The 27210-nt window shown below is 40.4% G+C and overlaps 2 protein-coding genes across 2 annotated transcripts in view; one reads left to right on the top strand and one right to left on the bottom strand.

Moving 5' to 3' along the window:
- Positions 1-2516: 2516 nt before the first annotated feature.
- The window catches only part of LOC307130099 (ankyrin repeat and fibronectin type-III domain-containing protein 1-like), a 30313-nt gene continuing 5619 nt past the window's right edge, over positions 2517-27210 (top strand). Inside the window, exons 1-9 of the mRNA XM_079822978.1 lie at positions 2517-2602; positions 4456-4546; positions 4893-4991; positions 5089-5176; positions 11021-11150; positions 11222-11344; positions 25422-25643; positions 26943-27109; positions 27181-27210. The exon at positions 27181-27210 is cut by the window's right edge and continues 142 nt beyond it. Coding sequence (XP_079679104.1) covers positions 5118-5176; positions 11021-11150; positions 11222-11344; positions 25422-25643; positions 26943-27109; positions 27181-27210 — 731 coding nt within the window. The 5' untranslated portion in view covers positions 2517-2602; positions 4456-4546; positions 4893-4991; positions 5089-5117. The remainder of the gene's footprint in view (positions 2603-4455; positions 4547-4892; positions 4992-5088; positions 5177-11020; positions 11151-11221; positions 11345-25421; positions 25644-26942; positions 27110-27180) is intronic.
- Positions 11803-18604, bottom strand: LOC307130100 (uncharacterized protein). The gene is made up of 3 exons (XM_079822979.1): positions 18461-18604; positions 14237-14289; positions 11803-14161 (listed from the first exon to the last, which is right to left on the bottom strand). The coding sequence occupies exon 3, from the start codon at positions 14043-14045 to the stop codon at positions 12675-12677; it is 1371 nt and encodes a 456-aa protein (XP_079679105.1). The 5' UTR covers positions 14046-14161; positions 14237-14289; positions 18461-18604; the 3' UTR covers positions 11803-12674.

Raw genomic sequence — 27210 nt, 5'->3', positions numbered from 1 at the left:
TTGACTGTGTGCCTGACTGTGTGCGTGACTGTGTGCCTGACTGTGTGCCTGACTGTGTGCGTGACTGTGTGCGTGACTGTGTGCGTGACTGTGTGCGTGACTGTGTGCGTGACTGTGTGCCTGACTGTGTGCCTGACTGTGTGCGTGACTGTGTGCTTGACTGTGTGCGTGACTGTGTGCGTGACTGTGTGCGTGACTGTGTGCCTGACTGTGTGCCTGACTGTGTGCTTGACTGTGTGCGTGACTGTGTGCGTGACTGTGTGCGTGACTGTGTGCCTGACTGTGTGCCTGACTGTGTGCGTGACTGTGTGACATGCATGTTTGAAGGAGAATATATAGAATAAAACGAGAAGACCCAAAATGCAGTCACTTTTCATGAACACTTACCATCTGCGATGCTTTACTTCCATCTCCACAGACGAGTGAGGCAGGTTCTTCAGTCTCCGAAGTTACCTGCGTAGATTAACAATAAACTATAAATAAATCTTTAACATGATTAAAGCTTATGTTTGAATAATTGTTTAGAGCAAAATAACATTTAAGAAATAAGGGTTATGAAAGTCACTAGTTTACTATTACTATTGCTATTACTTGCAGAAAATGCAGTTTGCATTTCTGGTTCACTTACAACTTACAAATATATTTATAAGAACCAATAAAACCATATACATACCATAATTGTTTTCCATTAAAACGGAATTCAAATAAAAACACTTCAAGTGAACTGTCATAGGTTTGGAGTCTTCTTTCATATTCCTCTTTATTAATGACCTCTCCTCGATATTCCATCAGAACATCTCCTTTTTGAAAGTGAGAAGTGGTGAACACTCCCGACCTAACAAAAGAATTAGTCTGATTAATCAGAGAAAAGTTTTAAATAAAGATTTAGAGCAGGGGTGGAAATCCCTGACTCAAACATAGGTCTGCGTTACTTACCTTTGAATGAAGTGATATATTTTGCTTCAAATCCATCCTTGTCTTTTTACACATTGATCATAATATACAGCCTCCTCTTCTGGGCCTTATTCCTGCAATTTTCTGCAAAGGTCCAGCAAGTCATTTTTTTGTGATTTATTGTTTTATACATAAAAGCATCTTACATAATGAAAGAAACATTCTGTGAAAACATATCCTTGATATTTTGAATACTGAATAATACTGAACTTAATGATTTGACAGACAGGGTTACAGCTGAAACATACCTGAAACCTTAAGACACATTATAACTCATAGCGATCTATTAGCTCAGACTAAGTAAAATGACAACATTAAAGTTATCATGCAGTTACAGAATCTGTTGCATTTCTTAGGGATGCACAAATAATTATTTCAGTACCGTTATCATTCAGATTCAGATTAATGTGTTACAGTAACAGCTGAAGCTGAGAAGCATTACGACATTTCGCTAAATAATGTGATCTTAAACGACAGTAATTATAGTTAAACTAAAGTTTGGGGTAAAACTGTGGTTATTTAAATGGTAATCAGTAAGCCAAACAAAACATGGTTACACTTTTACTATAATAAAACCATGGTTTATTTTCGTATGTTTCACCAAAGCTAACTTGATTAAAAGTTCATGCTCTTTAATTTCACAGTTGTCTTAATAACAGTCATAGTTTAAATCGTTATAAACTAAAGCAGATTTTAACACAGATAGCAGCTGTGCTGATCATTGATCTTACCTGTGCGACTGCGATGAGTGATGATATCGTCAGAAAAGACTTCGGTCAGGAGAAAAGGCTTCAGTGTGCAGTGTTTTTATAACTTAGTCCATGTAACATGTGGCTATTATTTTATACTTAGAATGATATATTTTCCAATACCGTCGTTGTCGTCGACCTGTGTTAAAGGGGCTTGAGTTTGACAAATTCCAACATTATGAGGACTTCTAGCGGTCAGCCAATCAGAAGCCGCGATTCATACACACGTATTAATAATTAATGAGGAGGCGCAGTACCAAGTCCGTCCTACAGAGGCGCACTTCCGATACACACGTCATACACAAATTCAGGTCTATGTGAATTATAAAGACATGTGGAGAAATTTTGGATTTTAGCTCCCCCTAGCTTCTGGAGCACTTCTACATTCCCCGAATTATGAGGACATCGGCCCTGTCCTCATAATTCAAAATGTCCTCATAATGTGGCGTGTATTCATGTCAAATGTCCTCGTAAATCACATAGGCGCACACACACACACACACACACACACACACACACACACACACACACACACACTCACTCAGATGACCCATCATCACACCCGTCTGTCTCCCTCAGCTCCGCCCGGGCCGCCCGCTAGCGCCGCCCTGCTGGTGACGGGCGACAGCTGTGTGTGTGTGCGTGTGTGTGAGCCCTGCGGTCGGACACACGGCCTCATCACCAGATACAGAGGTGAGACACCGCATCATCACCAGCGGACTGTACTCTGATGATGTCATCACTGACCTGTCTGTGTGTGTGTGTGTGTGTGTGTGTGTGTGTGTGTGTGTGTGTGTGTAGTTGAATGGAGCTCTTCCGCTAGTTTTCAGCCTCTGTGTGGCTCTGGGTTCATCACGGACAGCAGCAACACAGAGTTCAGCATCACGGGACTGAAGACTGTAAGACACACACACTCACGGCTATACAGGTGCTGGTCATATCATTAGAATATCATCAAAAAGTTGATTTATTTTACTAATTCCATTCAAAAAGTGAAACTTGTATATTATATCCATTCATTTCACACAGACTGATATATTTCAAATGTTTATTTCTTTTAATTTTGATGATTATAACTGACAACTAAGGAAAATTCCAAATTCAGTATCTCAGAAAATTAGAATATTGTGAAAAGGTTGAATATTGAAGACACCTGGTGCCACACTCTAATCAGCTAATCAACTCAAAACACTTGCAAAGGCCTTGAAATGGTCTCTCAGTCTAGTTCTGTAGGCTACACAATCATGGGGAAGAAGCTGACCTGACAGCTGTCCAGAAGACGACCTTTGACCCCTTGCACAAGGAGGGCAAGACACAAAAGGTCATTGCAAAAGAGGCTGGCTGTTCTCAGAGCTCTGTGTCCAAGCACATTAATAGAGGCGAAGGGAAGAAAAAGATGTGGTAGAAAAAAGTGTACAAGCAATAGGGATAACCGCACCCTGGAGAGGATTGTGAAACAAAACCCATTCAAAAATGTGGGGGAGATTCACAAAGAGTGGACTGCAGCTGGAGTCAGTGCTTCAAGAACCACTGCGCACAGACGTATGCAAGACATGGGTTTCAGCTGTCCTACTCTTGAACAACAGACAGCGTCAGAAGCGTCTCGCCTGGGCTAAAGACAAAAAGGACTGGACTGCTGCTGAGTGCTCCAAAGTTATGTTCTCTGGTGAAAGTAAATTTTGCATTTCCTTTGGAAATCAGGGTCCCAGAGTCTGGAGGAAGAGAGGAGAGGCACACAATCCACGCTGCTTGAGATCCAGTGTAAAGTTTCCACAGTCAGTGATGGTTTGGGGTGCCATGTCATGCGCTGGTGTTGGTCTGCTGTGTTTTCTGAGGTCCAAGGTCAACGCAGCCGTATACCAGGAAGTTTTAGAGCACTTCATGCTTCCTGCTGCTGACCAACTTTATGGAGATGCAGATTTCATTTTCCAACAGCACTTGGCAGCTGCACACAGTGCCAAAGCAACCAGTACCTGGTTTAAGGACCATGGGTTCCCTGTTCCTCATTGGCCAGCAAACTCGCCTGACCTAGCCTGACGTCGTCATACTCAATTCTAGTCAGAATATGAGTCTGATACTGCTCCGTTGGGCTGTGATTATGGGGCGTGTCTCAACCGAACCAGGAAAGACCTCAATTGGATAGACCTACAACCAATCAGAGCAACGGAGCGACGCACAACGTTAGTTGTCAAATGTCAACAGAACTCAACTGCACTGTGTCGCCAAGTCTGCGGTTTTGCTGCGGGCTGATTTTCCATGTCCGCGGGTTGAAGCGACCCCGATTATGTGATATTTAGACCCAGGAACCCAGGCAACCCAGCCAAAAAAACACATATTTTACCCCCCAAACAGACTGATCTCCTCATGCCACGCCACATCGCTGCAGTAATTCAGGTAAAAGAGCCCCAACTAAGTATTGAGTGCTGGACATGCTCATACTTTTCAGTTGGCCAAGATTTCTAAAAATCCTTTCTTTGTATTGGTCTTAAGTAATTTTCTAATTTTCTGAGATACTGAATTTGGGATTTTCCTTAGTTGTCTGTTATAATCATCAAAATTAAAAGAAATAAACATTTGAAATATATCAGTCTGTGTGTAATGAATGGATATAATATACAAGTTTCACTTTTTGAACGGAATAACTGAAATAAATCAACTTTTTGATGATATTCTAATTATAGGACCAGCACCTGTATATGACACACACACACACACAGATGTGGATGTTTGTGACTGGGCTCTGTGTGTGTAGGGTGTGCAGTATTTCGTGCGGGTCAGTGCGTATAACATCAGAGGCTGGGGTGTGTGTGTGAGCAGCAGCCCGCCGAGTGTCGCCCCCTCCAGTGAGTACGGAGAACTGCACACACACCTGCCACACACACAACATCATCGCCTGAGATCTGATAAACGCCAATACATGACTAAAGTCCTTTACTAAAGTTGAACTGAATGTAAAACATGATGCACCGATCAGCCATAACATTATGACCAATGACCTAATATTGAGTTATTTTCTGCTGGAGTGATATCTCACTGTTTTACAGTGTGTTTGATGTCTGGAGTGTGCTTTAGTGAGTGTGTGCGTGTGTGTGTGTGTGTGTGTGTGTGTGTGTGTGTGTGTGTGTGTGTGTGTGTGTGTGTGTGTGTGTGTGTGTGTGTGTGTGTGTGTGTGTGTGTGTGTGCCTGCAGGCTGGAGCGAGTGCTGCGGTGTGACGGTCAGGCGCAGGAATCAGGCGGCGGCCGTCAGGAGGATCTCACAGCAGATCAGAGAGCCTGCGCTCATCACCGGTACACACACACACACACACAGATAATAGAGTGAAGAAACACCCGTCATCACTGATAAACACCTGTGTGTGTGTGTGTGTGTGTGTGTGTGTGTCAGATAACAGCAGCTCTGTGAAGAGAGCGTCCATGTCTCGTGGCCTGAAGCAGCTCTTCCACTCCAGCAGGTTCGTCCGTCTGTTGCAGAGGTGAGACACACCAGGGGTCACAGGGGTCACAGGGGTCACAGGGGTCACAGCGTCACAATCACCTCAAACCAGTTCACATTATAACATTGTTATTCATTCATTTCCTGTGTGTTTAACGGATGAGGATTATGAAAACCCTGATGAATGAGGAAGCCTCGTTTTAAAAGAGTCTGATTGCTAGACCTGAAAATAAAGTGATAGAAATTAATCAAATCTGTAAAACATGGACATTTTTATATTTACTAGTTATGATATTGGACATTTTTATTATAAGTTCTAAAAATGTTTGAAAAGTAGTTTTTGAGTATATTTTACTTTTAGTTAAAAACACTAAAAAAAAAAAAAACTTCAAAAAAAAAACTAATTTAGTCTTATTAAATTATTTTAAAAGTAAAATGTTTATAAAATAATTTTAATATTACATTTGAGTTTTTTTAAATCTTATTTCAAATCTTAAAATCATATTTTTTTAATACATTTTGCATATTTTTATATATCTATAATTTATTTATTTATTTGGATATATTTTTGTTAAAAAAAAGTGGGAATCCCACATAATGTTCAGTTTATAAAACCTTTAATTATTATTAGCATTTTTTAATTGTAGTTAAAAATACACAACAAAATAAATGTAATCTTAAGTGTGTGAGACCAGGGCTGCGTTCAGCCCCAACAAAACGTTGCAAAACGTTTTTTAAACGGAAACGGTGCAGCGTTGAACACCCTGTTCTGTTGACGCAAGAGTTGTAACTATGGCAGCTGAGAAGGCCATTCTTTGTGTTATTTTTGAGGAGTTTTCGGAGCCTGATAAAATCAATATAAATACGTGTTTAATACTGCAAAATGCATGCAATCACTGCCCTTACCGTCCAGAATAAATGACAACATCCCAATCCCATTTATTTAACTTTATCTCCTGGTAATCAATTCTAATTTAAATCATTTTATTTTTAGTTCTTACTTTTTTAATAGCTTGTATTTTCTTTCTCACTTTATGTCAAGCACTTAATTACCATATATGAAATTTGGTATATAACTTGCCTTGCAATTAAGCTAAAGATATAAATTAATACATCATCATGTTGATTATATATATATATATATTAAACTCTTACGACAATCATGTCTTCTAATACCAGCAGACACATTAAACAACTTTACTTCCATTGTGTGAGCTGTCTCTTTAATACCGCGTGGTTTATATACATGTTGCTGCTGATTGGGTTGACATATTTGACACACCCACCAAACGAGATAAAACGCATCTCAAATCCGTTGCACACCGGTGCGCACCGTTTCCAGGAAACATGACGTTCAACCGGAAACCGTAGCAAAACGTTGCGCACCGGTTTGAGCTTTGAACGTGCCCCAGGGGTCACAGGGGTCACAGTTCATGACTTCAAACCATCTCACATAAAACATGCTTTTACTAAATTAAGATAATTCTTATTTTATTATTCATTCATTTCCTGTGCCTTTAACAAATGAGGATTATGAAAACTGATAAATGAGGAAGCTTTGTTTCACAAATCTGTAAAAAATGGGCATTTTTATAATGAATATACATTTTACTAGTTATGATAAGTTCTAAAAATGTTTAAAAAGTAGTTTTTGAGTACATTTTACTTTGAGTTATACATTTTTTTTAATCTATATTTTTATGTCATGTCTTATTAAATTATTTTAAACGTAAAATGTTTGTAAAATAATTGAAAAGTGCATTTTAATATTAAATTAGATTTTTCATTTCATGGCAAATCTTAAAATTATTTACATTTTTTATAAATGTTTCATATTTTCTTAAGATATTTGAAATATATTTTATTTTTGATTTATTTTTGTTTAAAATAGCATTCAGTTTATAAAACCTTTAATTATTTTTTTTATTGTAGTTAAAAACACACAACAAAATATTTTCGTATTTTTATCTATATATATATATTGTCTATGTGTCTTATTAAAAAAAATTACATTTAAAATGTTAATACAATAATTTAATTATGTAAACATAAAACTTTTGTCATTTTATTTTTAGTTTTTTTTATTCCATCCATCCATCCATCTTCTTCCGCTTATCCGGGGCCGGGTCGCGGGGGCAGCAGTCTAAGCAGAGATGCCCAGACTTCCCTCTCCCTAGACACTTCTTCTAGCTCTTCCGGGGGGACACCGAGGCGTTCCAAGGCCAGCCGGGAGACATAGTCCCTCCAGCGTGTCCTTGGTCTTCCCCGGGGCCTCCTCCCGGTTGGACATGCCCGAAACACCTTCCCGGGAAGGCGTTCAGGAGGCATCCGGAACAGATACCCGAGCCACCTCAGCTGGCCCCTCTCGATGTGGAGGAGCAGCGGCTCTACTCCGAGTTCCTCCCGAGTGACTGAGCTCCTCACCCTATCTCTAAGGGAGCGCCCAGCCACCCTGCGGAGAAAACTCATTTCGGCCGCCTGTATCCGGGATCTTGTCCTTTCGGTCATGACCCAAAGCTCATGACCATAGGTGAGAGTAGGAACGTAGATTGACCGGTAAATCGAGAGCTTCGCCTTACGGCTTAACTCTTTCTTCACCACGACAGACCGGTACATCAACCGCATTACTGCAGAAGCTGCACCGATCCGTCTGTCAATCTCCCGTTCCATCCTCCCCTCACTCGTGAACAAGACCCCTAGATAATTGAACTCCTCCACTTGGGGCAGGAACTCTCCACCAACCTGAAGTGGGCAAGCCACCCTTTTCCGACTGAGGACCATGGCCTCGGATTTGGAGGTGCTGATCCCCATCCCAGCCGCTTCACACTCGGCTGCAAACCGTCCCAGTGCATGCTGAAGGTCCTGGTTAGAAGGGGCCAACACGACAACGTCATCCGCAAAGAGCAGAGACGAAACCGTGTGGTCCCCAAACCTGACACCCTCCGGCCCTTGGCTGCGCCTAGAAATTCTGTCCATAAAAATTATGAACAGAACCGGCGACAAAGGGCAGCCCTGCCGGAGTCCAACATGCACCGGGAACAAGTCTGACTTACTGCCGGCAATGCGGACCAAACTCCTGCTTCGGTCATACAGGGACCGGACAGCCCTCAGCAAAGGACCCCGGACCCCATATTCCCCCAGCACCCTCCACAGGGCGCCGCGAGGGACACAGTCGAATGCCTTCTCCAAATCCACAAAACAAATGTGGACTGGTTGGGCAAACTCCCATGAACCCCCCAGCACCCTGTAGAGGGTATAGAGCTGGTCCAGTGTTCCACGACCAGGACGAAAACCACACTGTTCCTCCTGAATCCGAGGTTCCACTATCGGCCGAATTCTCCTCTCCAGTACCCTGGCATAGACTTTCCCGGGGAGGCTGAGAAGTGTGATCCCCCTATAGTTGGAACACACCCTCCGGTCCCCCTTCTTAAAAAGAGGAACCACCACCCCGGTCTGCCATCCCAGAGGCACTGTCCCCGACCGCCACGCGATGCTGCAGAGGCGTGTCAGCCAAGACAGCCCCACAACATCCAGAGACTTGAGGTACTCAGGGCGGATCTCATCCACCCCCGGTGCCTTGCCACCGAGGAGTTTCTTGACCACCTCGGTGACTTCAGCTTGGGTGATGGACGAGTCCTCTGAGCCCCCAGCCTCTGCTTCCTCAATGGAAGACGTGACGGCGGGATTGAGGAGATCCTCGAAGTATTCCTTCCACCGTCCGACAACATCCCCAGTCGAGGTCAACAGCCGCCCATCGCCACTGTAAACAGCGTTGGTAGGGCACTGCTTCCCCCTCCTGAGGCGCCGGACGGTTTGCCAGAATCTCTTCGAGGCCAGGCGATAGTCTTTTTCCATGGCCTCACCGAACTCCTCCCAGGCCCGAGTTTTTGCCTCCACCACCACCCGGGCTGCAGTCCGTTTAGCCTGCCGGTACCTGTCAGCTGCCTCAGGAGTCCCACAAGCCAGCCAGGCCCGATAGGACTCCTTCTTCAGCTTGACGGCACCCCTTACTTCCGGTGTCCACCACCGGGTTCGGGGATTGCCGCCTCGACAGGCACCGGAGACCTTGCGTCCACAGCTCCGAGCAGCCGCTTTGACAATGGAGGTGGAGAACATGGTCCACTCGGACTCAATATCTCCACCCTCCCTCGGGATCCGGTCGAAGCTCTGCCGGAGGCAGGAGTTGAAGATCTCTCTGACAGGAGACTCGGCCAAACGTTCCCAGCAGACCCTCACAGTACGTTTGGGTCTACCGAGTCTATCCAGCTTCCTCCCCCGCCATCGGATCCAACTCACCACCAGGTGGTGATCAGTTGACAGCTCCGCCCCTCTCTTCACCCGAGTGTCCAAGACATACGGCCGCAGGTCAGATGAAACGACCACGAAGTCGATCATTGACCTACGACCTAGGGTGTCCTGGTGCCATGTGCACTGATGGACACCCTTATGCTTGAACATGGTGTTCGTTATGGACAAACTGTAACTAGCACAGAAGTCCAATAACTGAACACCACTCGGGTTCAGATCAGGGGGGCCGTTCCTCCCAATCACGCCCCTCCAGGTTTCACTGTCATTGCCCACGTGGGCGTTGAAGTCCCCCAGTAGAACGACGGAGTCCCCAGTCGGAGCACTCTCCAGCACCCCTCCCAGGGACACCAAGAAGGTCGGGTACTCTGCACTGCTGTTCGGCCCGTAGGCACACACAACAGTGAGAGACCTATCCCTGAGCCGAAGCCGCAGGGAAACGACCCTCTCGTTCACCGGGGTAAACTCCAACACATGGCGGCAGAGCTGGGGGGCTATAAGCAAACCCACACCAGCCCGCCGCCTCTCACCATGGGCAACTCCAGAGTGGTGAAGAGTCCATCCCCTCTCGAGAAGTGTGGTTCCAGTGCCCAAGCCGTGCATGGAGGTGATTCCGACTATCTCTAGTCGGAACCTCTCAACCTCACGCACAAGCTCAGGCTCTTTCCCCGCCAGCGACGTGACATTCCATGTCCCAAGAGCTAGTTTCCGCGTCCAGGGATCGGGTCGTCAAGGCCCCCGCCTTCGACTGCTGCCCGATTCGCTTCGCACCGGCCCCTTACGGTCCCTCCCGTGAGTGGTGGGCCCACGGGAAGGTGTCCCCACGTCGCTCCTTTGGGCTGAGCCCGGCCGGACCCCGTGGGGGAAGGCCCGGCCACCAGGCGCTCGCATACGAGCCCCAACCCCAGGCCTGGCTCCAGGGTGGGGCCCCGGCTGCGCCATACCGGGCGACGTCACGGTCCTCCTTTTATTTGGCATCATAAGGGGTTTGTGAACTGCTCTTAGTCTGACCCGTCACCTAGGACCTGTTTGCCTTGGGAGACCCTACCAGGGGCATATAGCCCCGGACAACGTAGCTCCTAGGGTCATTCGGGTACTCAAACCCCTCCACCACGTTAAGGTGGCAGTTCATGGAGCAGTTCAGTTTTTTTATTCATGTTTTTGTTTTAGTTATTTGTAGTACTTCAAATTGTACTAAAGAAAAAAAATATATATATATATATTTTTTTTTACAAATATATAAAGAAAATATTTGAAATGTATGGGATTAAGATTTTTTACATTTATTTGTATATATTACTATTTAAAAAATAGAGGGAAAAATTCAGCTTATAAAACCTTTAATTATAATTGTTTTATAGTCACTTTTTTAATTTTCAGAAGCTAGGAATGTCCATACATTAATATTAATTTAAGTTTTAATATACAATTTTAAAATACAATTTTGTGTTAAAATCTCAAATCTTAAAATGATGTATTATTTTTGTATTAATCATACATTTTTTTTGTTGATATTTGTAATATATGTGTCTGTATTATTTGTATGTATGTGTGTGTGTGTGTGTGTGTGTGTGTGTAGAGGCGTGTACCTGGCGTGTGTGTTCTATCAGAAGGACTGTGTGCTGGTGTCATGTGACGAGCGGCTCCCTCTGGTGGAGGTCCAGTGCTGCTCCGCCTCCGTCACGCAGGACTTCCTGTGGTTCACTAAGGTCAGGATGGCTCAGACGGCAGCAGTGTGTGTGGCTGACTGATGGTCTGACTGTGTGTGTGTGTGTCTCAGCTGTCGTGCGCGTGGACGCAGGTGTGTGTCCTGCAGCAGGTGCTGTCCTCTTCATCGCTCTGCTCGTCTTCATCGCTGCTGCAGAACAGACTCAGTTTCCTGCGGGCCGTCTCGCAGCTGCAGGTCAGTCTCACACCCGTCTCATTCAGGACCTGCTAATGTTCTGCTTTTTCATTTTAGTTTATACGTTTATAAGTTTATAAGATAAGTTATTTAGTATCTCCAGTTCTGTTTAAAGCGCTTTCTGTAAGTCAAAATATAAGGCTTTCATTATAGCCTATAGTATAGAAGCTTTTTTGACATTATTATTATTATTATTATTATTAAATTCTGTATAAAATGATTCACATTTTTAATGTGATGTGCGATTTATATTATAGCAGTTTTTGTATGAAAATGTATATTTAAATCACTGTATCCTGTGTCAAAACACACACACACACGCGCGCACACACACACACACACACACACACACACACACACACACACACACACACACACACACACACACACACACACACACAGAAGATCCGGTTCAAGCAATACTGGGTGAAAAAGGCATTTCAGTTCAGATAAATCCAGAGGAAAGTGTTTATTGTGTTTACATACAGTATATCAAAAGCATTATCAAACAAAAGAAATATACAGTAAAACTATAAGATACAAAATAGGCCTATGTAATATATAATGTAAAATACACATAAGATTTGTCATTCGTCTGTTTGTCACAGTGAAGAAGAAAGTGTGTGTCTGTCTCACGATTACAGAATGAAGAATCTGAATAATGGGAATTATGTAGCAACTAAAGAAACATGTTAAATAAAACACAGAGATTCTTCAAAGTATAGATACAGTATAGAACTGCATGATTATAAACATAAGCATAATTATATGTTTGTCTACAATACAATATTATTTCTTAAGCACATTTAAAAACAACCAAAGCTGACCAAAGTGCTGTACATAAGAAGCAAACTAAAAGATAAGAGAATAAAGCACCAAACCTAATGAACACACGATAATCATAAAACAATAACTGAACATGAGATCAAGGAGTGTTGAGAGCCTGAGAGGATGAATGGGTCTTTAGAGCAGATCTAAAGGTGGGAATGGAGGGAGCTGATCTGATGTGAAGGGGTAAACCGTTCCAACGTTTTTTTTAAAACGCATGATCGCCACGTTTTTTAAGTCTAGATCTAGACACGACGAGTCTACAATCTACAAAACTAAAACTCAAGCATTGATAAGCGATGATAAGATCATGAGAAATGTACAGTCTGTACAGTATGAGATTAATAAGCACTGAGAGCTCAGACAAACGTATCCTCACTCATAAGGGAAGATCAAACTCAACTCTGTGTCTCAGGGTCATGGGTAATGCATTATACAGCACATGTACAGTAAATATTGAGTTACCCCATGATGTCAGATACAGGCGTCCATATCATGAAGTCTATGGTTTGCTTATTCTGACTTGTATCTTTGCGTCACACATCTTTTCACATCCATTTTCTCCCGTCCATGTCACTGTCTTTATACTGTCCGGCCCTCCCTCTTTGAATGTTTCGTCTGTGAACTTTAGCCCAGAGAGACTCTCAATCTCTTCAATTGACGTCCGAAATTTCTTTCGTAGAAATGGCAGGTTTTTTTCTTGTGTGTCCTTCTGTTCCTCCATATATTTTGCTAACACTTCTTCATTATTGGAAATCAGATAGCATTTTGGCTTTCTTATTGTCCCATCAACTTTCTCAAAAATTATCACCTTAAAGAAGGAGGTCGGCACTGCTTTTTTTTTTTTACTCTCATCCTCTGAAGCTGCACCATCCTCTTCTAGTGCAGGTCCAGAGTAGACATGGACATTTTGGATGTCTGTATTTTGTATTTTCTCTCGACAATAAGTCTCCAGGGTATACCAGTAGCCCTTGTTTAATATTTTAAGCTGTGGTGAAATGTTGCTGCACATAAAAGTGCTGTTGTAGGCTTCCTGACACCAGGTGTGATTGGCAGCCGCAGCGAGATGACCTCGATGATAGCCTTCCATCTGCATGCCTTTGCCAAATGTGATATCTAGTGGATTATTCTTAGCTAAAGTACTGCTGTTCAATATCTCATACACCCATTTAGCGTTTTTGGTTTCTGCATCATATCCCACGACATAAGTGTTGTTTTTTTTCACAATATCCGTCTCTGAAGGATTTCCGTCTATTAATTTATATTTTTTTGAGTTGAGGTTTGAGTTTTTTGGAGCTTCAGCTTCAGTGGAATCATTATGAAACAGTTGTGAGAGTGGGATCTTTATGTAGACGGTTTCAGAATTATTTGAACCTACTATGTCCATTGTTCCATCTTCTCCTTCTTCTTGAAGCTTGACCTCTGGAGGATTTTCAGTTTCATCAGTCTCATTAAAAGCTGAATCCTGTCCTCCTGATTCTGGACCTATACTCTCTATTTGACTGGGTGTAGTTGCGCCTGCTATAGAGTTCTGCTCAGCTGCTTGTGTTGTACACTCACGATACATATATTTCATCACCTGCAGCAGGATCACATAAGCCCACTGTTTTTTATTGATTTCAGTTTGAGCTTTTTCCCAAGCTTGTTTTATTTTCTCAATTGGCCGGTATATATCCTCACATTCTTTTTCAATATTTTCTTTAGCATCACGGAATTTCTTTGACTCTGTAACTCTGAAATCAAAATAACCTAACAAACCCGTAACTACGTCATGCAAAGCGTCATCTGGGGAGATTGTTTCCTGGTTCTCAAGAGTGTCTTGAGATTCAGGAGGTGGCTCTGTGCGTTTCTTAGAACTGAATAAACATGCCATGATGTAACAGTGACTAAGGAACAAATCAGCCTTCACTCAATCCGGTGTTGTTTCTTCTTCAAGGGCTTCGACCAAGGATCTTCTCTTTAAGTCTGGCTAAAATAACGTCTATCCTCCTGAAAGCAAGAAACAAACCTTTGTGTCAAAACTCTTAAGTTTGTTCAGAAAAGACAAAAAAAAGACATACTCACATCAACGGACGGTGAACATCTGCTGCTCTGATTTCCGTCAGATCGGTTCTGCTCTGCACACAACAAACACACAACACTTTTTATAATGTACTCTTATAACAGTTTCAAGACTTTTTATTATTAAGACGAGTAAAAACAACAGCCAGTTAGTAGTTGACTCCTACAATATGCCTTAAATTCATGAATGGCAAGTTTATTTCATGTAAACAGGATTAGATTGCATCTTGAGGTGATACTTAAAATCTGTCCCAGCCACTGCTACTTTATTACAAGAGTTCATTAGTGAACCAGGGGCAATAATAATAATTTAAAATAATAATAATATACAAATGTTATATTGTATATGTATATGTTGTGGATAATACTAGAGACACAGCCACTTGATTGAGCAATTTATTTGTGATGGAATAATTACTTTATAATTTTATTGGAGGTTGTACAGTTAATCTGAGCCGTGCATTAATTAAAGTGATGACGGATATTATGGGATGGCTTGATGCAGATAACTTTATCTTGACGCTTAAGAAACTTTTATTTATACTGTCACATAACAAATCTGCTTCAAATTGCTCATTATAATGTTGAAATAAAAATTTAAAGGGTGTACAAATACTATAAAATCTTGAATATAAATATTTGTGAATCATGTTAAAAAAAATGTTTTTAAAAACAGTGCACATTTCATTTATCTATTATAACTTTTATGTTGTTTCCTTAATTAAATTAGTTTTACTCTGGAAATTATTATTATTTTTTTCATCAAGTTTTTTGCCAGGTGTCTTTTTTAATTATATGATGTCATTAGGTGCTGTCTTGACGCCAGCCAATCGCTGCATTACTGATTGTGGTTTTGAGAAGCGATGTGACATTCGACACCAAGGCTTCGAAGCTTGGCCCTGTCCCAAATGGCACACTGTAAATCGTAAATCGCGGGGGGGACAGGACCCCCCCAATCTGAGGGCTGCCCCCCCCCCCCCCCTAAAAACCATGCTGAGTATTGTAAATAATATAATGATATATACTTAAAATACATGTGTAAGTAGTAAAACAATACAAACGGGACAAAAAATGTGTTTTAAGTTTAGATTAATTTGGACAACGCCCCCCCCCCCCCCCCCCCCCTTGCGCTTTTACATTTTTTTTTTATGTAAAAGCGCCTATTTAAGTGAGTGTGTCATTGTACTGTTTTGTTGTTGTGTTTTTCATTATGAATAATACACCCAAAATTCAAGCAACCCACCCCCGAATTGGCGCTAATTCTAAACCGAAAGTATATGCGCAGGCACTCTGTCAGATCTGTGTTGCTCAATATGATCAGGGGCGCCGTTAGCAATTTTGGGCCTTATGAAAGAATATGAAGTTGGGCCCCCACAATACTTGAAAATACAAGAAAATACCAACAAAAAAAAAATTTCAAGCAACATATTTCTCACGTCTGTGAGACACGCTCCAGTTCACATGCAATGCTATTAATAGCGCAGACGCCTCCATGTCACGATTATATTGACTATATTTCCTAATTGTTTATTAAATCCAGCCAATTGGTTTCTGAAACACTGATTAAAATTAAGATTAAATGTATACAATACTAAATTAATTTTAAAGAAAGACTTTCTAGAAAACAAAATTCAATGAAGTACATGCTCAAAATCAATGTCCCCAGACATAGCCTATGCACATCTGATTATGTGCCTTACTCATGCTGCTCACTTTTCATAATCAACATATGAAATTAAAATAATAATATTTAAACATGAAACTAAATAGGCTGCGTTTTCTTCACCCCAAGGCCGACGAAGGCACCGGCGCCTTCTGATGGATTTTTGTCCTTTATGACAGCGGAACCAACTCACAATACTCCGCCATTTTTAGCCATAAGTGCAAGACATAATTATAAACTATAAACTGTCTACTTTTATTTGTGTACACTCACAATAACAACAAAGGCCGTGGACTCTTTATTTTGCACTCCACTCCAAACGCAGTCTTCATTTCAGAAATATATTTTGTTTTATAAACGCAATTTTTTTCATTTCAAAAGCATTTCTAAATTCAGTTTATATTTCCAACAAACGAAATTCCGAGCCAAAACAAGGAAGTGGTAAAAAAAACCTTTGAGTTACCACCATGCAAATTCAAACATTTCGCTCTTCTCTATATGTGGCAATGCGTCACAATAATCTGGCGTACGTAAAAGTGGATCATTCTTTACAGATGATTGTGTGTGTGGACAGAAGACGAGACAAGTGTTCTTTATTAAACTCATAAAAGACAATAGAATAGAAAATGCCACAATTTATCAAGACCTTGAAGCAGATAAGAGAGAGAGAAACACCCAGAAACACCTCATATGTGCCGCTCAAATATAAGGTGCTTTCCTTGCCATCAATGCTTGGATAACACACGCGTCTCTTTCCATTAAAAATAATGGTGTGCAGTGGCTGGGATATACTTATCAGAGGGCTTGCTGCAGTTGAATATCTGAATGTCATAGTATAAAGTACCATGTGGAGGATGCAAGATAATTTAATAATTATGATATGACTGCGTGGTGAACCTTAATCATATTTAAACGACTATCACTTTGTGTTGTTTGTCAGAAAAAATGACAGGAAAAAGAAAACGGACATGAGAGAATTTTTCAGTGCACCAAAACGTACTCTTTTTTTTTGTTGTGGTACACATATCCTTACGATTTTGGCTGTATTATTTATGTCCCCTTCAAAAATTGCTCTTGAGAAATTTCATGTTTATTGACTGTTAGATGAAATCTACCCTGAAAACCACGTGTCTGCTTCGTATTGTGATTCAAAAATAACCCTTTGTGCAGCTCTGGTGTCATTCGCTTATTTGATAAGAATAAATCAATATTTGTGCATGTTCAATTTCAGTATTCATCCCCAGTTCACAAGCACTTTAACTGACCATTCCACAATCATTTATTTTGATCATATTCCTACATGAGCCTTATAAACTGATAGGTTTAAGGCTTTGGCAAAAGTTTATGTGAAGAAAGCTTCATTTGTTGACCTTTTTTCGATACAGTTGAGGGGGAAGCCTCGGTGCTACGCAAAGCTTAATTTCACATCTAGTTTGAGTATCAATGCATCTTCCCCTTTTTGAAGGCTGTGATATGGTTTGTTTTAGGCAAACAAAGCAAATGCTTAAAATAAAATATTTTTTTCCTTTCTATTCTGCCATCAACTGATCAGTGTTCAAAAAATGCTTGGAAACTATTGAACTTCCTGTAGTGTGGTCACACTGCGCAAAGTTGATTTAACACTGAGGACTTTACTATGTATACTGCAGTAAAAGTATTCTTAGTAAAGTACAAGCATAAGATTTTGGTCCTCCAATATCACTGTAAAGTGTTTATGACACAAGTGTTAGCAATGACATTTGTAAATGGTCATTAAACGACATGTAGGGAAGAATTACATTGGTTGCTTTTAAAAGGTGACTTAATTTCTGACTAAATCATTAACTCTTGTTAATAAAGTAATGTTTAAAAGCAATCTATTTATTACTTCTCTTCCTTTGAAACCAAATAACTGTTATTTCTTGTTGCATCGCTAAATCGATAGGAAGAGAATCACAATAATATGAATGTACCAAGTACCCAACCAAAGTGAACACTGATCTCCATAATGGTGAGTTTGTATTGTCTTGACAAAATGGCACTCAAACCAATCAATTAATCTTAACGTGGTTTTTCTAAGTAAGCAAGGAATAGTATGTGAACAGTACATATTACTAGATTTGTACTATTTAGTTAAGACATTAAGGAAAGTTAACTCAAAAGTGTTAGTTAGAATCACTGTTGACATTAAGACACATTAAACGTTTTATTAGCTGGTTTCGATGGGGAAAACCTCGCAGTGTGTAATTTAGCGTTTTGCGTTCATATTCTGGGCTTAACTTCTTGCCTGCAGAGAATGCATCACCAATAAGGTGTGCCCTCCAGTATAACTGTCTTAATGCATAAAACCATGTTAAGCGCTTTCACATTGAGCATTTTAGAAGATCCCTAATTCGCCCAAAACTTGCATGAGACAAACGTAACATAAAACATACATTCTGAGAAACCCAGACTCTCTAAGCTCTGTTCTGGAAATATTAACTAAGATTCCCACTGAGTCCCATGGATCAGAAGAGATTAGTTGGGTTTTAATAAAAAATAAATGACAAATACATGTAACAAAAAAAACAAAAAAAAAGTCTAACCTGATGAACTCTGTGTTCCAAACAGCAAACTTCAGCTGGATATCATATAAGAGATGTGTCTTGTTTTCTTGAATTCTTCTGCTGTAGTCTTTTGCCACTGTGGGCTAATAAGTATCCTCATGTTACACAAGATGCCTGTCAATCAATAAGAAAAGACGCCTGCTCTCTCTTTCCAGTAAACCACATGACTTTCAGGAAAAATACCATTGTCAGCCTTTTCCCAAAGACCACTGTAAAAAAAAAAGTAAGAATAAGTAATAACTAATTAAGAATAAGTAAACTGTAATGTACTTATTTAGAAGCATTAGGATGAATACTTTCTGAATATATTTACAAATGAATAAAAGTTGCAAGTAAATATTTATTAAAATAAAACATTAAAACATTTTCAGTCTTTCAACTGTTAAAATCATAGCATCACAAAATAACCATTTTAAAAGCCATTTTAGGACATATTCTGAGTAGAACATAAACATTCAATAAAAATGAAAGTCAATCAACAGAATTTGTGGCATTTTGATACCAAAAAATTATAATTCGCACTCCTATTGAAACTCACTGCAACTCAGATTTGTGTGTTTTTTTAGGATTAAAATAAAATGCTAACATCAACATTGTAAGAGTGGACTCCTGTAGATGGTTCAATCTACAGGGTTGCCATTAGACTAAAAAACGTTATCAGAAAGATGGAAGAAAACTGTACATTTCTTGTCTATTTCCACCCACTGCAACTCATACCAACGACGGAGATAAGTGCAGTTACAATAGCAAAATATGTGGGAGAGCGTTGCTATTATGTGACTATATTGTATTGCAATAGGGAGCACTTCAAAGTCAGTACTAAATCAAAACTAGTTAGCACAGTATTTGTAATAAAAAGGATTTAATGACAAAATCTGGTTATGGTTACACTTAAAATAGTTTCAAAATGGATGAATGAGATGATAAACTTATACCATTAATCGTACACAACATGAATACAATGTTACCTGAGAGAGAAGAGAGAGAGAGAGAGAGAGAGAGAGAGAGAGAGAGAGAGAGAGAGAGAGAGAGAGAGAGAGAGAGAGAGAGAGAGAGAGAGAGAGAGAGAGAGAGAGAGAGAGAGTGGGGGAGAGAGAAGAAGAGAGCAAAGACAAGAAGCCCAGATGACTTCAAGAGCCAGAGGAAAAAAGAGAAGAGAGAGAGCAATAGTTCCATCTGCTTTTATCTATTCCTTGACCATGTGACTGAAACCAAATGTATTCTTTTCAAACTGACCAATCAAACCAAACTCAAACCTGACACTCAAACCAAACTTCCCCCGCAAGGTGTGACCCACATGTGGCCTACAGGCCTCTCTATTGTCTTCCAGGTCGCCCTTCTGATAAGCAAATGGTGGGGGTGACAACAGTAAAGCAAATCTCTTTGTTGGATTTCAAATATCAAATATCTTTGATTATTTTCAATTCCTTCAGTCCCCCCTTGGCACGTTTGGCCACATTCATACAATGTCCAGAGGTGACACAGTCAACAAAGACATGCTTTCAGTTGTGTAGATGTCATCTTCAGACTTGTCGTCCAGGAATGTTGGAAAAACAGTCTGTCAGTCCTTACAGCCCTGCTTGAGAACTTCATCAAATGGTGTGGTGCAATCTCTTTGATCAATGATATGCAAAACGTCCATTGAATACCTCACACCTCAAGAACAGTCACTGAAGATGAGAACAAACGCTTGTCTCTCTTTCTGAGGCAGAACACAGGAGGTGAACTCGAGCAGCAGGAATCTGTAACAAATAGCCCAACAAACAGCAAAATAGCATACACTTTTGTCATTTGTCATTTGGTCATTGGCATTTGTCATTGGTCAGAAGTTTGATATGGTCAGATTAAAATATTCTCTGGCAATAAGCCTTTAAATCGATGTACTTAATAAAGTGGTCAAGGTTTAGAATAAAAAGAAGATCTCACAAGCTCTTACATTATTTCTAGAAACATTTAAATAATCTGCATCATAACAAAACAACAATCACATTGTTGGGTTTACACCCCTCTTTCATTAAGAGTATCAGCAAAATATTGTGTAACCAAATACAGAAATTCAATTGAATTAATGTCCAAAACCATTGTTACATTGTAAAATGGACAAAATACAAAAACTCAGAACTCAAAATCAAAATCAACAAAATTCAAAATCAAATGCATTTTTACAATACACTGATTAAATAATATTTTTCACTAGGTAAGGATGAGAAATACCCTTTTGATATTTAAATTGGTGAGACAAATAATACCTGATTTAGTAAATCAAAAGAAAGAAACAAAACAAACAATAACTTGAAGAAATTCACAGTAGTAATACAGTCTAGATGTAAAGACATTTTGTGAGGCAGATGGAGATTTGACTTTGTGTGAAAATCAAATTTATGTGACTGAATTTAGCTGTGGCTATGTGTAAATCATGTCCAAACACTTGTGAGGAGGGTTAACAATTGTGATGCAAATTTAGCCCTGTTGTAAAACAGGCAGCCAGTATGTGAATGTGAGTATGAGATGTGACCTGGCTCAAAATTCCTCTCACACCAATGTTTTTGTTAAGGAGCATGATAAAATGCAAAGTTTGGAGTTCTTGAATCCTGCGCTGTGATGAAAACATCCTCATGGTTAATGCAATTGTAATTCACACTGTAGCCACATGGCAATTCTGTGCTCCTGTACTTGGTTTAACTGCAGCTATATCGGGAATAGCAGAGTTTCCAATTCGGAGACTAACAAATTCAACATAGACACACATGCAACTTGAAATTGCTGTACAATTCCAGTATTAAAGTTATTCCAATTTACACAAGATACATGGCCTAGAATACACAGCATCTACAGCCTTTATCCTAAGTGTTTCATCACTTACAGTAAAGCAATCATGTGTTTTAAAGAATAAACTTGACTAGTCTATGTGTATCTCGTAGCACAAACAACCATACTGTGTAATCAATGCGCACAATGTGTTATACAATTACAAATTCGAAAATACAAACAGGATCATTGCAATCTGAATGTTTTACTATTAAACTCCTTGCTAAGAGGCTGCTAGCCCGCTCGCGAGTGAAGTTAATAGCTGAAGGCCTTGCATGAACACTGCAGTTAGCTCACTGAGAGTCTTACCTGCAAATGAGCGCTGATCTTTTGCCTTAGAAAGTAATTTCCTATTTTTCAGAAAATACGGAGGAGGCCGACCTCGACCCTGCGACCAGCATTTTAAATCGCCATGACCAATTTTCTGACAGGATCTGCAAAACCTGTTCTCTTTGTCATGGGATGGTTTGCTAGGTTCTCCTGGAGTATGAGGATAATGACCTTCTAATGCTTGCAAACCATGCGTTCTGGTACACGACACTGCGCTATTCCGTTGCTGCACCCGCTTAAGAACTGAAATAGGCACACTTTCTTGCGCATTTTCTGAACTAAACGTTTCAGATTCATTAGAGCAAGTCACCTCATCTATGAAGTGAACATGCTTTTTAATCCCATCGCTGTTAAGCATTATGGGAGGCATGCGCTTTTTAGCATTTAGCTTAGCCTTGAGATCTGCAATGGTTTCTTTGTGCTTTTTACACTTTTCAGTCAGGGCTAACTGCTCAGCTAGTAAGTTATCTAGCTGCGTTTGAAGATCTTGAATCTTTGCCTCAGACTTTTCTGCTTCTTCATTTTTACAATCCACTTCTTTACATTTCGCATCTATACTTGAAAATAGATGTGTTGTCACATCACGTAGCCTTTTACAACTTATGAAGTTTAAAGCCTCAATTATTTCACCATGTTTTGATTTCTTTTGATGTTGGCCATTTAATTCCCAATATCTGAACATTTCATCATCTGAACTTTTAATTCCAATATACTCTTTCTTGAGTTTGGACAAGGTAGGCTCAACTTTTTCACTCCATAAAGCAAACAATATGTCACTAGAAATTTTCCCTTTCATCCCGAGGAGATTATCTGAGTATTCACGGATTGTACAGTAATGGGACTATTGAAGCTATTTAAAACCTTCTAAATTCTGTTTCATGCAATTCCTTCAACCATTAAACAATGAAAACAGACTTACCCAAAGAAGGTCCGCTTTAATCCATTCACAAGATCAACTGTGAAAAAATGTCCTCATTCTTACACAGATCAAAGTAAATTTCAGACAATTCACTGCAAGGGATCCCGGGTTTCGGCACCATCTGTAAGAGTGGACTCCTGTAGATGGTTCAATCTACAGGGTTGCCATTAGACTAAAAAACGTTATCAGAAAGATGGAAGAAAACTGTACATTTCTTGTCTATTTCCACCCACTGCAACTCATACCAACGACGGAGATAAGCGCAGTTACAATAGCAAAATATGTGGGAGAGCGTTGCTATAATATGACTATATTGTATTGCAATAGGGAGCACTTCAAAGTCAATACTAAATCAAAACTAGTTAGCACAGTATTTGTAATAAAAAGGATTTAATGACAAAATCTGGTTATGGTTACACTTAAAATAGTTTCAAAATGGATGAATGAGATGATAAACTTATACCATTAATCGTACACAGCATGAATACAATGTTACCTGAGAGATAGAGAGAGAGAGAGAGATTGAGAGAGAGAGAGGGGGGGGAAGAGTGGGGGAGAGAGAAGAAGAGAGCAAAGACAAGAAGCCCAGATGACTTCAAGAGCCAGAGGAAAAAAGAGAAGAGAGAGAGCAATAGTTCCATCTGCTTTTATCTATTCCTTGACCATGTGACTGAAACCAAATGTATTCTTTTCAAACTGACCAATCAAACCAAACTCAAACCTGACACTCAAACCAAACTTCCCCCGCAAGGTGTGACCCACATGTGGCCTACAGGCCTCTCTATTGTCTTCCAGGTCGCCCTTCTGATAAGCAAATGGTGGGGGTGACAACAGTAAAGCAAATCTCTTTGTTGGATTTCAAATATCAAATATCTTTGATTATTTTCAATTCCTTCAACATTATGCCAAAAATTCTGTTGTTTGAGATTATTTTCTATTACACTAAGAATATTCAATCAAAAGACAACTTAATACACACTCAAAGTCCATTAACCTTTTGAGATGAGCAAACACACATGTGAGTGTTGACTTGTTCCTCTTCTCTGACATATTGTGTCATGATATTGTTTATGCATTACATGAAATAAATATAAAAGAGTATACTTCTAAAGAACTTACCAGGAATTATGAATAATGCCTCTGATCTTCAATCGTTCTCAAGCTGCTCAAATTTGAACGAAGCCTGCGCAATCCCATAGTTCCAAACCACAGTAAGTTATTGTGAAAATGCATAAGCTAATGTAAAAACACATCCTTCTTGTAAATGAATTACAGTTGACATGGAAATATACTGTTAACTACTGTAAAACGCCATTTGACCCATAATGCATTGCGAACGACAGCTACATCTTGTAAAATGCAATGTGTAAAATGTTTAGTCGCCATTATGGTGATCAGTGTTTGCTTTAGTTGTGCAGTTTGACTCTTGGTTTCTCATGTAAGTTTGTGTTCATTGTTACAGTGTTAACTAAAATTTGGGCCTGAGGTCTATGAAGCTGGTTTTGGTGGATAGCCAGCTATGTTTGCGTTTAGTGTATGCCAACCCTGGGTTTTAGGTGCATGAAAGTGGTTTGGCATTTAGCGGTGTTCATCGCCATAGTAACTTACGCTCCACAGCTACCCTGCTCCAGGACAGGTTAAGTTCTGGATAAGATTTCTCAAACTGAAACTGGACCAATCAGCTGTGAGCAAAGTGACACGTCTAATACAATAAAGTCACTCCCCGTTTCTACTCCAAATTAAAGGTCTATAATAATTTTTTTATGATTTAGATATTATGTAATTATTATACCCTTAATCCATTGCACATGTACAATTTTAGTTAATCAATTATTATTAATAAACTTTTGTTTTGTAACCTTAATTTTAAAGGCCCTATATGGTTCAGTCCCATAGATATAATGTGGCTCCATGCTCAAATTATTGAATATTTATTTTCTACACTAAGGGATATCAAATATTAATCTCAACCTCTATTTAAAAAGATTTTTTTGTTTTGTTTTTTGGTCAGGAAGATACATAGATGGCATATCATTTGAAAGCATAATAACTGAACATCTTTGAAATTTCAGCAAATAAAATGTTTTTTTTTTTTAAACAATGGCACTTAATTTTTAACTAAATGTTGTTGCAACCATGTATGAATAAATAAAAAAAATTGTGTTTCAATAATAAAGTTACTTGAATATAACATGTTTTTTCCCCCCTCTATTTAACAACAATAACTTACAATAGTGAAAGATGACTTCACTTTTTGATTGCGTCGTCCCTCAGGGAGAATGCATGTTTTCTTGTGTGGTTGAATGTTGGACTCATGAACAATAATCACGTTGTTTGTATCCGCCCAAACTGATGAGCGGAAAAGCAGAAATGGCGACTGTGGCATAATAAAAGTCCCGCTGCTTGCGAGGCGTGTGTTGCGTTCATCTTATTACCAATCGCTCCAGCAGTTCCTCAGCTCCACAACACTCGGTCCTGCTTCTTCTTCAGACTACAGTAACGTTAATAATCACATGCATGAACATGATTTCCTATCCCGATTCTTTCCCACTGGCTGTGAGCTGAAGACCACATGACCCAAGAGTCTGCGCTCAAATGTGACATCCTCAAACTACGCCTTTGTTTTGAACAGGCGACTTCTAGCGGACGGAAAACTTACATAGTGCACCTTTTAAACGTTAAATTCTTCGATAAAAAAAAGAAAAAGGTCTATATAGTTTATATTTTTATCTCTATTTCAGTTATGTATTTTTATAGTTTTTTTGTTAAATTTTATTTTTTTTATTTTTTTTGTTTTGCATTTTCATTTTTGTAATAGGTCTGTATAGTTTTTCAAAAAATTTTGTTATTTCAGTTTGAGTAACTTTAGTACTCTGTGCGCAGGCGTCCGTGGGGTGTGTGGATCTGGGGCAGGTGTACTTCGAGCCGCTGAAGGACCGGCAGGGGAACGTGCTGCTGGTGACCCTGAGAGAGGTCACGACCCCTCTGACCCCGTCTGACCCCCCGCTGCACTGGGCTCCGGTCAGCAGACTGGAGAAGAACCAGATCCAGACGCCACTACTGCCCGAGCCCACCGCTGTCGAGCTGCTGACCGAGAGACTCCGGGTCAGAACACACACACACACTCACACACACACACACACACACACACACACACACACACACACACACACACACACACACACACACACACATGTTGGGTTTTCATGTTTTATGGGGACTTTCCATAGGCGTAATGGTTTTTATACCGTACATACTGTATATTCTATCCCCCTACACTGCCCCTGCCCCTAAACCTAACCCTCACAGGAGACATTCTGCATTTTTACATTTTCAAAAAACATCACTTAGTCTGATTTATAAGATGTTTTCCTCATGGGGACCTAAAAATGTCCCCACAAGGATGAGGATTTCGGATATTGCTATCTTTGTGGGGACATTTTGTCCCCATAACGTGATGATTACCAGTCCACACACACACACACACACACACACACTCACACACACACACACACACACACACACACACACACACACACACACACACACACACACACACACACACACACACACACACACACACACTCTCACACACACACACACACACACACACACACACACACACACACACACACAGGAGACTGTGCAGTTCACTTTCTGTGAATAAAACCTCATTCTGTGATTTATAAGCATTTTGAAAAGTGAGGACATGGGGAACGTCCTCATATTTCTCCCTCTTTTTGTCATACCCATGTCATTATACACATTTGTGTCCTGATATTTCACAAAAACATGCCCCCACACACACACACACACACACACACACACAGTAGAGAAAATAACTCAGTGTTTTGGTGAAATGTCGCCCTCTGCTGTCATTAGAGACACAGTTCACCTACACAGGACTCATTCACCTACACTTGTTATTGTTGCAGACAGTATCGCGCAAAAGTGATTACTGTCCGTCGGTAACTGGGAGAAGCAGTCGCACGCATTCCCACGTCACCGGACTAATTTGCCTAATCTCCCCGGTACTTTAGACCGCGGTGGAAACGCAGATTGTAGCAGGTCTGGGGGAGAAAAAGTTCCTGGGAAAAAAGTTCCGGGTAATTTCGGTGGAAACGCGGCTATAGACTTTCTTTCATGTGTGAGACACAAAAGAAGACATTTTGAAGAATATTGAAACCAAACAACTCTGACTTTCATTATATGGAGAAAATTTTGACATGAATAAATTACGACTTTTTTTGACTGAACTGTCCCTTTAAAATGAAGATTTGTTTTATGTAATTTTTAGTGTCAGCTCAAATGATTGTGGAGGCTAATGAGTGTGTGTGTGTGTGTGTGTGTGTGTGTGTGTGTGTGTGTGTGTGTGTGTGTGTGTGTGTGTGTGTGTGTGTGCAGGAGACGCTGGCGTATCACCGCAGGAGTCAGCACAGAGCTCAGCGTGGCCTGTATGTGTGTGTCCTGAAGCTCTGCAGCTCCGTCAATCAGCTGCGCGTCCTGGTCTCTCAGAGATTACCCAGCATGCCCTACAGCTGCCGCGTCAGAGACCGCCCGCACGTCTCACGGTAACACACATTCACTCACACACACTCCATGATGCTGTCAGCAGAAATAACCTGAGTGTGTGTGTGTGCAGGGAGGAGTGGGCGTGGCTACAGAGGCATGC

This window comes from Gobio gobio (genome assembly GCF_949357685.1).
Source record: "Gobio gobio genome assembly, chromosome: 8".
NCBI classification, from domain to species: domain Eukaryota; kingdom Metazoa; phylum Chordata; class Actinopteri; order Cypriniformes; family Gobionidae; genus Gobio; species Gobio gobio.
This window is presented reverse-complemented; position numbering and strand designations above follow the sequence as displayed.